The sequence below is a fragment of the Stegostoma tigrinum genome, chromosome 5 (assembly GCF_030684315.1).
Source record: "Stegostoma tigrinum isolate sSteTig4 chromosome 5, sSteTig4.hap1, whole genome shotgun sequence".
Lineage (NCBI taxonomy): Eukaryota > Metazoa > Chordata > Chondrichthyes > Orectolobiformes > Stegostomatidae > Stegostoma > Stegostoma tigrinum.
Window position 1 is genome coordinate 129,304,097 of NC_081358.1, and position 14,207 is coordinate 129,318,303.

The 14,207-nt window shown below is 44.9% G+C and overlaps 1 protein-coding gene across 2 annotated transcripts in view; it reads left to right on the forward strand.

Moving 5' to 3' along the window:
- The window catches only part of agap3 (ArfGAP with GTPase domain, ankyrin repeat and PH domain 3), a 591,490-nt gene that overhangs the window by 294,234 nt on the left and 283,049 nt on the right, over positions 1 to 14,207 (forward strand). For both annotated transcript variants that reach the window (XM_059646307.1, XM_059646306.1), the window contains exon 3: positions 13,355 to 13,442. In XM_059646307.1, coding sequence (XP_059502290.1) covers positions 13,355 to 13,442 — 88 coding nt within the window. The remainder of the gene's footprint in view (positions 1 to 13,354; positions 13,443 to 14,207) is intronic.

Here is a 14,207-nt window from a genome sequence, read left to right on the forward strand (position 1 = left end):
ACTGATGGCTAGATGCTGTGTTAACAGCCCACCTGCTTCATCAATAGTCACACTCCCACCTTACCAAATTCACCAAACAAGCAGACACCTGGAAAACCTGACAAAGAAATTAAAGCATGTATTTGGTGAATTCAGCTCGCCACTTGCTCCAGACAACCTCAATGTTGGCTGTGAACAAACTGTAGCTGAGGGGACAAATCTTGGGCATTAGCCACACATGCTCCTCCTCCATGGACATTGGCAGTTGCCATTTTCTAACCGAACTTGACCATTCTGGCACATCTCTGATAGAAGGGCAGTGTGCTCTGGAAGCCAGACTAGCATTGCAGGACACACCAGCAACTTATTTGGAAAGGCTGCAGTGGTGATAGTTTGCGCACAGTGGTGGACACCCAGCTCACAGATTGGATAGGTTGCATCTCAAGACTGCTCACTTATTCTCTTGGTGTTCACTCACTTAGCGCTTACCTGCTACCTTATTATGTCCCTGCCTTACGTTCCCATGTCAATTAGCTCCGCCAAACAACCAGACAGTCCTCAGCCTAAGAGACCCACATCTTGTTGTATAACAGTGTACTAAGTCTCACAGCTGCCCCTTGGCCTAATAAAGTCCTAACTGATCCAATCTCTCTTTGTACATCAGTGTTGCATCCAAGGAATTAGTGTGTTAAACGTTAGTTGCACTCCCTCTCTAGCCAGAACATACTACTTCAGACAGGAAGTTCAAAATTGCACACAGCACTCCATGTGTTGTCTCACCAAGGCCCTGTACAGTTGCAGCAAGACATCCCTGCTCCTGTACTCAAATCCTGTCACCATGAAGGCCAACACCCCATCTGAGTTCTTCACTGCCTGTTGCACCCGCAAGCTTTCCATCAGCTGGTGTACGAGGACCTCCCCTTTTCCCAACCTATCACCATTCACATAATAATCTGCCTTCCTTTTTTGCCACCGAGCCTCACATTTATCAACATTATACTGCATCTGCCTTATATTTGCTCACTCACTTGTCCAAATTATCCTGAAACTTCTGTGCATCCTCCTAATGTCATACTGTCTCGCTTAGGAGACATGAGATTATTATTACATTGTATTGTGAAACGCTGCGATCCTGGCACTGATCTGTGCTGGACCCCATTAGTTATTGCCTGCACTCGGAAAAAGATCTATTTATTTCTGCTATAACAAAATGTGGAGCTGGATGAACACAGCAGGCCAAGCAGCATCTTAGGAGCACAAAAGCTGACGTTTTGGACCTAGACCCTTCATCAGAAAAGGAGTAGGGGGGAGAGGGTTCTGAAATAAATAGAGAGAGAGGGGGAGGCAGATCGAAGATGGATAGAGGAGAAGATAGGTGGAGAGGAGACAGACAAGTCAAAGGGGTGGGGACGGAGCCTGTAGACGTGAGTGTAGGTGGGGAGGTAGGGAGGGGATAGGTCAGTCCGGGGAGGACGGACAGGTCAAGCGGGCGGGATGAGGTCAGTAGGTGGGAAATGGAGGTTCGGCTTGAGATGGGAGGAGGGGATAGGTGAGAGGAAGAACAGGTTAAGGAGGCGGGGACGAGCTGGGCTGGTTTTGGGATGCAGTGGGGGGAGGGGAGATTTTGAAGCTTGTGAAATCCATGTTGATACCATTGGGCTGCAGGGCTCCCAGGCGGAATATGAGTTCAGGTGGCATCGTTGTGACACTGCAGGAGGCCCAGGATGGACATGTCGTCTAAGGAATGGGAGGGGCAGTTGAAATGGTTTGCGACTGGGAGGTGCAGTTGTTTATTGCAAACCAAATGTAGATATTCTGCAAAGCGGTTCCCAAGCCTCCGCTTGGTTTCCCCAATGTAGAGGAGGCCGCAACAGGTACAGCAGATGCAGAATACCACTTTGCCAGATGTGCAGGTGAACATGTGAACAGCTTGATGTGAAAAGTCTTCTTGGGGCCTGGGATGGGGGTGAGGGAGGAGGTGTGGGGGCAGGTGTAGCACTTCCTGCAGTTGCAGGGGAAAGTGCTGGGTGTGGTGGGGTTGGAGGGGAGTGTGGAGCGGACAAGGGAGTCACGGAGAGAGTGGTCCCTCCGGAAAGCATACAAGGTTGGTGATGGAAAAATGTCTTTCGTGGTGGAGTCATATTGCAGATGGTGGAAGTGTCAGATGATGATGTGTTGGATCCGGAGGTTGGTGGGGTGGTATGTGAGGACCAGGGGGATTCTGTTTTGGTGGAGTATTGCGGGGTGTGGGTGTGAGGGATGAGTTACGGGAAATGCGGGAGACACAATCAAGGGCATTCTCGACCACTGCGGAGGGGATGTTATGGTCCTTGAAGATGCATGGGAGTGGAATGCCTCAACGTGGGAGTGGATGTGTTGGAGGCGAAGGAATTGAGAATAGGGGATGGAATTTTTGCAGGACGGTGGGTGGGAGGAGGTGTATTCAGGGTCGCTGTGGGAGTCCATGGGCTTGAAATGGATCTGATACTATTTATTTCTGCCCTTTGATTCCTGTCTGCCAACCAGTTCTTAACCCAATTCAGTACACAATCTTCAATCCCACATGTGGAACCTTATCGGAAGCCTTCTGAAAATCCATGTAATCCACATCCATGTAGCTCCTGCTTATCCACTCTAATGGTTACATCCCACAAGAAATTCTGTCAGATTTCACAAGCATTACTTCTGTTTTAAAATCCATGCTGACTCTGTCCAATCTTGTCATATCTTCCAAGTGCTTTTATAAAGGAATCTATCATTTTCCTGCTACCTGTGTCAAGCTAACCAGTTTACAGTTCACTGATTTCTCAATTCTTTCTCTGCCTTCTTAAGTAGTGGGGTTACATTAGCTACAATTAATAGGAACTGTTACAGTGGTCATAATCTCAGAAGAAGGGGTTGCTTATTTAACATAGAACAGTATAGCACAGTTGTGCCAACCTATTATCCTACTCTAAGATCAACCTACCCTGCTTACCCTACATTTTACTATCATCCATGTGCCTGTCCAAGAGTTGCGTGAATGTCCCTAATGTATTTTGACTCTACTACCACTGCTGGGAGCACATTCCGTACACCCACCACTCTCTGTGTAAAGAACCTACCTCTGACATTCCCCCTATACCTTGCTCCAATCACCTTAAAATTATGCCCCCTCATAATAGTCATTTCTGCCCTGGGAAAAAGTCTCTGACTATCTACTCTATCTCTGTCTCTCATCATCTTGTACACCTCTATCAACTAACCTGTCAACCTTCTTTGCTCCAGTGAGAAAAGCCCTAGCTCCCTTGACTTTACCTTGTAAGACCTGTCCTCCAGTCCAAGCAGCATCCTGGTAAATCTCCTCTGCACCCTCTCTGAAGCTTCCACATCTTTCCTATAATGAGATGACAAGAACTGAACACACTATTCCAAGTGTGGTCTAACCAGAGTTTTGTAGAGATGTAGCATAACCTTGCGGCTCTTAAAACTCAATTCCCCCGCCAATGAAAGCGAACATGCCATAAGCCTTCTTAACAACCCTATCCGCTTGGGTGGCAACTTTGAGGGATCTATGGGCATGGACCTCAAGATCCCTCTGTTCCTCCACACTGCCAAGAATGCTGCCATTAACCCTGTATTCTGAATTCAAATTTGATCTTCCAGAATGAATCACTTCACATTTTTCTCGATTAAATTCCATCTGCCACTTCTTTTCCCAGCTCTGCATCCTGTCAATGTCCCATTGCAACCTACAACAGCCCTCTACACTATCCGCAACTCCACCAACCTTCGTGTCATCAGCAAACTTACTCACCCACCCTTCCACTTCCTCATCCAAGTCATTTATAAAGATCACAAAGAGCAGAAGTCTCAGAACAGATCCCTGCGGAAAATCACTGGTCACCAAGCTCCAGACTGAATATTTTCCATCTGCTACCACCCTCTGTGTTCTATTGGAATGCCAGTTTTGTATCCAGACAGCCAAATTTCCCTGGATCCCATTCCTCCTTACTTTCTGAATGAGACCTCAACAAAGGGCCATTGAGGCTGGATAATGAAGTATATTTAAGTTTGCGATAAAGAGATTTTTAATTGATAAGGGAATCAAGGGTTATGGGGAAAAGGCGGGGAAGTGGAATTGAAGATTATCAGATCAACCATGATCTCTTTGAAAGGCAGAGCAGACGTAGTGGGCTGAATAGCCTACTTCTGCTCTTTCTATGATCTTACAGATGCAAACAGATGGTCTCTTGACTCACCCTGCAGTTCTCTGAGTGCCAGCAGCTGGAGGCATTTCTTCCTGAGATAGCCATGGTACTGTCTGAGTGAAGTGCTTACCAGATTGTGAACCCTCACTTTCTGTGATGATGGTTCCCACTGACTGTCAGTTTCTCACTGTTGACAAGTCCAGGAGACCTCCACAGTGTCATCCTCAGAGGTTAAGGAGGATTTCCATGGCCTACTGTTTCTGCATTCCACTTCCGGAATATATAGGACAAAGGAAAGATGAAGTGTCTTAGTCTGTGATTAGAAGTGTTGTGCAATGATTGAGAGAGAGAGAAGGCAAGAAAGAGAAACAGAGTGAGGGAGAGGCAGGGTAAAGGAATAATGTCAGTACAATGCAGAGTGGTTCATACTCATTTGGCAGGACATGGATGTCTTGGCATATTTGCAATAGCTGTCTTGATCTTCTGTGGGGGCCAGGATTCTCTTGTAGTGAGGAGGACATGGTCATTGGTTACCCTTGCACTTGTATGAGCTCATTTTGCCCTAATTTGGGCAGTTTTGCCCTAATTTGGGCTGTTTTCTCCTGTAATGAGAAGAAAGGGGGAAGTGGATGAGATGATAGGAGATGGCATGCTTGTTAGTAGTGGTGCATGTGTGAGAGAGGTGTGGAGATGTATTGGGGGATTGAGGAGGCATTGGGAGATGATGTGATGAGTTCAGTTTAGTAGCTTCTTTAGCTACTGGGATAAAAAGGCAAAACACTTGACACAATCCATTCCATTGCAAAACACAAATGCATGTGTGTGCCAGATCATTTCACAAGATCCTTGACTTCATTTCAGTGCATGATTAGCCAGAGTAGCTGTTTGACATTGAAATAACTGCACAGAGGCTGGTATCCTGTTACCAAGCCACCCTTTATTTACTTGTGGGCAGTACACTGGCTGTGGCCAGCCAGCTCGGAGTCAGTCCCCTGAATTGAGGAGATTCTAAATCCCCTGTTAATATTGGTCAGCCAGGGTCCTCCTGATTGGCCCAGGTTAACAACCCCAATCAAGGATCACATAGTCAACAGGGTCAATCTAGTTCCAACCACTTCACGTACCTACAGTGTTCAGCGACCTCACTTACTCTGGGTCCCACTTGTGGCACAAAAATAAGAATCCCTACTCCATGACTGAGAGGCCTGGATCAAGTCTCACTTGTTCCAGAGATGTATAATGTCATCTCTGAATAGGTTGATTAAGAAAATAGGTTAAATTTAAAAAAAAATTCCTGACTCACTTTGGGATTTCTCTGTTCATTCTTTCAGAGCCTCTTTTCTTGACCAACTGAGACAAAAGAAAGTTCTCAAAAGTGTGAGGCTTGTTGAATGGGTGAAAAATCATAGAATCATAGAATTCTGCAGTGCAATTTGATTCATCATGTCTGTACCAACTCCAGAAAGAGTTACCCCAGCTAGTCCCATTTTCCAGCCCTACCTTCATAGCCCTCTAAATTAATCACTTTCAAATATATATCCAGCACTTTTGAAACCTCCTGTAGATCTGCCTCCATCACTCTCCCAGACAGCACATTCCAAATCCTAGCAACTCTGAGTAAAGAAGTTTCTCCTCATCTCACTCCTAGCTCTCTTGCTGACAGTCTTAAGGTTGTGACATACCAACTATTGGAAACAGAATACGCTTGGTTGCCCTTTCAAAATTCTTCATTATTTTGAGCACCTGAGTAAGGTCCAAGGCGAATAAGCCCAATTTCCCTAATCTTTCCTTGTATCTAAAGTCCCTAATTCCTGGTATAATTCTAGTAAATCTTGTTTGCAGTCTCTTGAGCGTTGTAACAACTTACCTTAAATAAGGTGCCCAGAACTGAACACAATGCTGCAAATGTGATCTGAACAATGATCTGCAACAGTTTAGCATCACTTTGTTCTATTTCTATGCTTTGCCTTGATTTAAAAATGGAAAAGATCCTTCAGGCCTGAACTTCTATTTCAACTTGTGTGGCCACCTTCGTGGAATTGCGCATGTGAACCCTGAAAACCTTAAAAAATCTGAAATATTTAGCGGTTCATAGAATCCCCAAGTGCAGAAATATAAGAACTTAAGAAATAGGAGCAGGAGTAGTTCGTCTGACTCATCAAGCCTGTTTTGCCATTCGGTAAGATTTGTGGCTGATCTTTCTGTGGACTCAACTCCGCTTACCTGCCCACTCGCCCTAACCCTTAATCCCCTTCCCGTTCGAAAATCTACCTTAGCCTTAAAAACATTCAATGAGAAAGCCTCGATAACAAACTGTGGGGCTGGATGAACACAGCAGGCCCTTAGGAGCAGAAAAGCTGACGTTTCAGGAAGCCTCAACTGCTTCACTGGGCAGGGAATTCCACCGGTTCACAACCCTTTGGGTGTAGAAGCTCCTCCTCAACTCAGTCCTAAATCCACTCCCCCTAATTTTTTGGCTATGCTTCCTAGTTTTAGTTTCACCTGCCAGAAGCTATTTGGCCCATTGGGTCTTCACCAATTCTCTGAAGAGCATCCAACCCAGATGTGCTCTATCTCCAGAGGGTTTCAGTGTAAAAAAAATCTGTCTGTCTAGTATTTAACTTGCCTCTTGAATGTCCCGTAATGTCCAAACTAACCTCTCTGCACCCTCTTCGTTTTTATTATAAATTCATTCATAGGATGCGGGTGTCACAGTCTGGGCCAGCAGTTATTGCCCATCCCTAATTGCCTAGAGGGTAGTTAAGAGTCAAGCACATTGCTGTGAGCATGGAGCCATATGGGTAAGGACAGCAGATTTCCTTCCCTGAAGTTCATTGGTGAAGGAGGGATTTTTGCAACAAATGACAGTAATTGCACGTTTGCCATTAGACTAGCTCACTGGTTTTATCCCAGATTTTTAGTGAATTCAAATTTACTGTCTGTTATGACAGTATCTGTGGAGAGAAAGCAGGCCCAGTGACCCTTCTTTAGAACTGTTCCTGAAGCATTAACTCTGCTTCCTCTCCACAGCTACTGCAGACTTGCTGAGAGTTTCTGATTTTGTTCCCAATTTCTAGTATCTGCAGTTCTTTCACTCTTTTTTCACATCTCTCATGGTGGAGTTCAAACCTAGTTCCTAGAACGTAAGCCTGTAGGTTGTAGGCTGTTCGGGTGGGTTTAAACTAATTCAGCAGGGGGATGGGCACCAAAATTGTAGTTCGACTATAGAAAAGGTTGAGAGTAGGGTGGTCCGAAATAAAGTTTCAGGGAAGCAAGATGGCACTGGCAAGCAAGAAGTTGGATTGAAGTGTGTCTACTTCAATGCCAGGAGCATCCGGAATAAGGTGGGTGAACTTGCAGCATGGGTTAGTACCTGGGACTTCGATGTTGTGGCCATTTCGGAGACATGGATAGAGCAGGGACAGGAATGGTTGTTGCAGGTTCCGGGATTTAGATGTTTCAGTAAGAACAGAGAAGATGGTAAAAGGGGCAGAGGTGTGGCATTGTTGGTCAAGGACAGTATTACATTTTGCAGAAAGGATGTTTGGGGACTTGTCAACTGAGGTAGTATGGGCTGAGGTTAGAAACAGGAAAGGAGAGGTCACCCTGTTGGGAGTTTTCTATAGGCCTCCAAATAGTTCCAGAGATGTAGAGGAAAGGATAGCAAAGATGATTCTCGATAGGAGTGAGAGAGACAAGGTAGTTGTCATGGGGGACTTCAACTTTCCAGATATTGACTGGGAACACTATAGTTCGAGTACTATAGATGGGTCAGTTTTTGTCCAGACTGTGCAGGAGGGCTTCCTGACACAGTATGTAGATAGGCCAACAAGGGGTGAAGCCACATTAGATTTGGTACTGGGTAATGAGCCCGGCCAGGTGTTAGATTTGGAAGTAGGTGAGCACTTTGGTGATAGCGATCACAATTCTGTTATGTTTACTTTAGTGATGGAAAGGGATAGGTGTATACCACTGGGCAAGAGTTATAGCTGGGGGAAAGGCAATTACGATGAGATTAGGCAAGATTTAGGGAGCATAGAATGGGGAAGGAAACTGCAGGAGATGGGCACATTAGAAATGTGGAGCTTATTCAAGGGAAAGCTCCTGTGTGTCCTAGATAAATATGTACCTGTCAGGCAGGGAGGAAGCTGTAGAGTGCGGGAACCGTGGTTTACGAAGGAGGTGGAATCTCTGGTTAAGAGGAGGAAGAAGGCTTATGTTAGGATGAGATGTGAAGGCTCAGTTAGGGCACTTGAGGACTACGAGGTAGCCAGGAAAGACCTAAAGAGAGAGCTCAGAAGAGCCAGGAGGAGACATGAGAAGTTGTTGGCGGATAGGATGCTTTCTATAGGTATTTAAGGAATTAAAGAATGACAAAAGTAAGATTAGGCCCAATCAAGGAGAGTAGTGGTAAGTTGTGTGTGGAGTCAGATGAGACAGGGGAAGCACTAAATAAATATTTTTCAACAGTATTCACTCTAGAAAACGACAATGTTGTCGAGGAGAATACTGAGATACAGGCTACTAGACTAGGCGGGATTGAGGTTCACAAGGAAGAGGTGTTAGAAAACCTACAGATTGTGAAAATAGATAAGTCCCCTGGGCCGGATGCGATTTATCCCAGGATCCTCTGGGAAGCCAGGGAGGAGATTGCCGAGCCTTTGTCATTGATCTTTAACTCGTCATTGTCTACAGGAACAGTGCCAGATGACTGGAGGATAGCAAATGTGGTTCCCCTGTTCAAGAAGGGGAGTAGAGACAACCCTGGTAATTATAGACCAGTGAGCATTACCTCAGTTGTTGGTAAAGTGTTGGAAAAGGTTATAAGAGATAGGATTTATAATCATCTGGAAAAGAATAATTTGATTAGAGATAGTCAGCACGGTTTTGTGAAGTGTAGGTCGTGCCTCACAAACCTTATTGAGTTCTTTGAGAAGGTAACCAAACAGGTAGATGAGAGTAAACCGGTTGATGTGGTGTATATGGATTTCAGCAAGGCGTTCGATAAGGTTCCCCACAATAGGCTATTGTACAAAATGCGGAGGAATGGAATTGTGGGAGATATAGCAGTTTGGATCGGAAATTGGCTTGCTGAAAGAAGATAGAGTGGTAGTTGATGGGAAATGTTCATCCTGGAGAGCAGTTACTAGTGGTGTACCGCAAGGGTCGGTGTTGGGTCCACTGCTGTGTGTCATTTTTATAAATGACCTGGATGAGGGCATAGAAGGATGGGTTAGTAAATTTGCAGACGACACTACGGTCGGTGGAGTTGTGGATAGTGACGAAGGATGCTGTAGGTTGCAGAGAGACATAGATAAGCTGCAGAGCTGGGCTGAGAGGTGGCAAATGGAGTTTAATGCAGACAAGTGTGAGGTAGGAGTAACCGGAAGGCAAGGTACAGGGCTAATGGTAAGATTCTTAGCAGTGTCGATGAGCAGAGAGATCTCGGTGTCCATGTACACAGATCCTTGAAAGTTGCCACCCAGGTTGACAGGACTGTTAAGAAGGCATACAGTGTTTTAGCTTTTATTAATAGAGGGATCGAGTTCCGGAACCAAGAGGTTATGGTGAAGCTGTACAAAACTCTGGTGCGGCCACACATGGAGTATTGCATACAGTTCTGGTCACCGCATTATAAGAAGGATGTGGAAGCTTTGGAAAGGGTGCAGAGGAGATTTACTAGGATGTTGCCTGGTATGGAGGGCAGGTCTTATGAGGAAAGGCTGAGGGGCTTGAGGCTGTTTTCATTAAAGAGAAGACGGTTGAGAGGTGACTTAATTGAAACATGTAAAATAATCATACGGTTAGATAGGGTGGTTAGGGAGAGCCTTTTTCCTAGGATGGTGACAGCGAGCACGAGGGGGCACAGCTTTAAATTGAGGGGTGAAAGATATAGGACAGATGTCAGAGGTAGTTTCTTTACTCAGAGAGTAGTAAGAGAATGGAACGCTTTGCATGCAACGGTAGCAGATTCGCCAACTTTAGGTACATTTAAGTCGTCATTGGACAAGCATATGGACGTACATGGAATAGTGTAGGTTAGATGGGCTTGAGATCGGTATGACAGGTCGGCACAACATTGAGGGCCGAAGGGCCTGTACTGTGCTGTTATGTTCTATGTTTACTACGATGCCACTGCCAGTCCCTGTTACAGCCATGTCTCCTCCTCTTCTGTTTCATTTTCACTCGCCCTCTTTCACCAGAGCTGAGTCTTACCTGCTTGATAATGCTGATATGAAGCACTTGAGGGCATTTCAGTATGCCAGGAGCACAACTGGCCTCTCCCTCCCTTGTTAATGTTTTCTGTTGCATGTTAATAGAAAATGAGGCCAGTTTATCTTAGAATACTCTATGGGCTCAGCTGAAATTTGAAGAGGACACTATGAAGTGGTGTGAAGTTTCTGGGGCATGGCTGGGAGACAGCAGCCTGGGTATCTATGACTTGATACTTTGTGACAGTGTTGTGTGCCCTCCTCCCGATTTCTGTGATTGGTTGTCAGGTACCATCAAGGGCAGTTTGTTCACTTAATTAAGGGGTGGAGCTGCACTGCAAACTCTTTTGTCTTGTTTGTGTTGATTTTAGGCTGTACTATGTAATTAACAGTCTTTGCTGACACAGAGCAAAGTGCACAATGAAAATGTAAAACACAGGCCTGATAGCCCTGGTTCGGAGAACAGTGGAGTCAGCGTGTTTAAAAAAAAACACTAGAAAGTCTCCTATTACATAATGCTCAGGCATCTCATACACAATGCATTACTGTGATTTTATTAAGTACAACCATTGCTGCTTTGTAGAATGAGAGGTCACACCCTGGACCCTGTATTTGAAAAGGATACTTTGCGATTGTGTCCAAGAGGGTGTGTGTGTGAGAGAGACCTTGGTTTATCAGTGTGCAGGGAAAAGAATGATCTAGAATTTGAATTTCTTTTTAAAATAGTTCAGGAGCTATTTGGTGCATGTTGCTGACTGGGCAAACATTTGTTATCTAATCAGTTTTTTTTTGATACAGTGTGTTCCTTTGACCAGTCATTCTCTGCTTAACTCAGAAACTCGAAATTATTATGGAGCCGGAGGAGGCCTTTTGGACCATCGTGCCCTTACTGGCTTTATTATCTGGTCGGCAGTTATTATCTAGTGCTAATCTCAGGAACATTGAGGCCACTGTCGTCCACTCATTCTCCAGACTGGGTGAAGTCCAGTCTTTTTAAGCTGGAGAAGTATGCGTCCTGGAAATTTGTTTATGTGTGAATATAGAGTGGACTGACTTAGGTGTCTGCAGGGGGTCAAGTGTTTGTGCAGAGCGTGCAAGGCGTTTATGTAAACGTGGCCCTCTGATATTGACTCACAGAGTTATTCTTCTGTGAAGTGAGACATATTCCATGGAAAGAGGAGGCCATGATTGATGTCAGTTGATGACAGAGATCTTTCAGCGTACTCTCTCATCTAAATTCTGCACTTTCCTGTCTCTACATAAGCCTATTTGTGGTGGGAGCTGTCTATGTTCTGAGCAATATGGCATCTATCTAGCTCCCCCGGATGGCGTCCTGGGAAATAGCACGAGTTGACAACTGAGCTGAGAAAATGTACACAATCGTTACAACCATGCGTTATGTTTGAAATTTTGACACCATCCTTAATTAAATAAACATTGGTGACCAATTCTTGCATAGCGAACTGACAACAAAAAGCTATGTGGTAAGGGACTGAATAAGCCGTTTGTGCTGGTATGTTTGAGTGTATACATTGGCCTAATTCTTGGACAAATTTTGTTTCTGTTTGTTTATGGGATGTGGCTGTTGATTGGACCAACATTTATGCCCATCCCTAATTGTTCCTTGAAGGTAGCGGTGAGCTGCGTGTATGAACCACTGCCATCTGTTACGTGTAGCGACACAGTACCCTGTTAGGGAGGTGTTTCCAGGATTTTTGACCCAGTGACACAGAAGGAACAGTCATGTATTTCCAAGTCAGGATGGTAATAGCAAATGGACTGGATTACCTGCAATTGAACCTTTCCTATGATTGTGTAGTTTAATATCAGATGCAAAAGACATCACCCCAGACACTGCAGCATTTGAGATAGGTTCATAAAATCGTGAGGGGCATGGAAAGGGTGAATAGCCAAGGTCTTTTTCCTAAGGTGGGAAAGTCCAAAACTAGAGAACATTGGTTTAAAGTGAAAGGAAAAAGATACAAAAGGACTTGAGAGGTAACTTTTTCTCACCCAGCTGCTGCGTGCATGGAATGAGCTTCCAGAGAAAGTGGTGGAGGCGGGCACAATTACAACTTTTAAAAGGTATCTAGATGGATATATGAATAGAAAGAGTTTATAAAGATATGGGCCGAATGCTGACATATGGGACTGTGTCAGCTTGGGATAACAAGGTGTGGAGCTGGATGAACATAACAGGCCAAGCAGAAGGGTCTAGGCTCGAAACATCAGCATTCCTGCTCCTAAGATGTTGCTTGGCCTGCTGTGTTCATCCAGCTCCATACCTTATTGTCTCAGATTCTCCAGCATCTGCAGTTCCTATTATCTCTGTGTCAGGTTGGAATGTCTGTTTGGCATGGATGAGTTGGAACGAAGTGTCTGTTTTCATGCTGCATGAGTCTACAACTATAACAATACACCACTCCATCAGTACTAACCCTCCAACAGTGCAGCATTTCCTCAGCACTGACTCTCCGACAGTTCAGCACTGACCCTCTGACAGTGTAGTTCTCCCTCAGTATTGACCCTCTGACAGTGCAGCATTCCCTCAGCACTGACCCTCTGACAGTGTGGCACTCCTTCAGTACTGACCCTGCAATAGTGCAGCACTCCTCCTCAGTACTGATCCTCTGACTGTGCAGCACTCCCTCAGTACTGACCCTTCAACTTTGCAGCATTCTTTCCATTATGCACTCAGGTGTCCACCTGGATGCTGTGCTCAAGTCCCTGAGTGATATTGGAACACAGACTTTCTGATTCAGCTACAAGTATCTTGATTGCCCTTTACTGAATTGACCTATAGATTAGCTTAATTTCTGTCAACAACAACAGTACTTACATTTGCCAGCATTTCTCACAATCCAGGAAATGTATTTGAATAGGAGAGTTGAGTGCTCCTTCCACCTTGTCGCAAGTTAGTAGGATGTCACTGTGATTCTATCGTAACTGAACTCAACATGTTCTGTTTGCCAGGGAATCGTGGGAAATCTGTCGAGTGGGAAGTCTGCTCTTGTTCACCGGTATTTGACTGGAACCTATGTGCAGGAGGAGTCCCCTGAAGGTATGTTATCTTCTCTTGTATTACCCAGACCAGCTATCGTTGGATGCTGTGTATCAGGTTGCACCAGTGACTTTCTTCCCCTTTGCTGCGTACTATGATAAAGACATTGATTGGTTACAGTAAGACCTGGAACCTCAGTATTTAATGTGGAGATAATGCTCCAACTGAAGTTGGAGCGTGAACTGTTCCCATATCACTAGGCCAACTACCTCACTGGTCACAGCATATATTTAACTGATTTGCTGATCACTTCTGTATCCATCATTGAAGGCAGTATTTGCTGACATTCATCACAGACCATGTACAGGAGAAGGGAAATCTGCTCGGTTATGCAGCCTGTGTACCTTGATACTGGAAAGGTTGGGAACCACGAGTCTTCAGGCCAATTTTGTGCAGTCCTAAGGGAGTTCTACACTCACACGATCAATGTTGAGGGAGCACTGTTGTGCCAGAGGGACAGTACTAAAGACGCATTGCACTGTTGGAGGACTTGTACTGAGGGAATAGGCACTGTCAGAGGGCTAATACTGAGTTTTCACCGTGCTGTTGCAAGGTCATTAGGAGGCATGAAGCACTGAGATTTCTCATTTACAGCAGAGGTTAAATCTTTTAAAAAATTGTCTCAGTAGATTGTGAATCTTTGGGACTATGTCCCTGCAAAAGTGGTGGAAGCAGAACCATTGAACATTCTTATGGCAGGAGTAGATAGATTCTTCTTAGTGAGATAAAGTTTATCAAGAAAGGCAGGAATGTGGATTTGAGGCC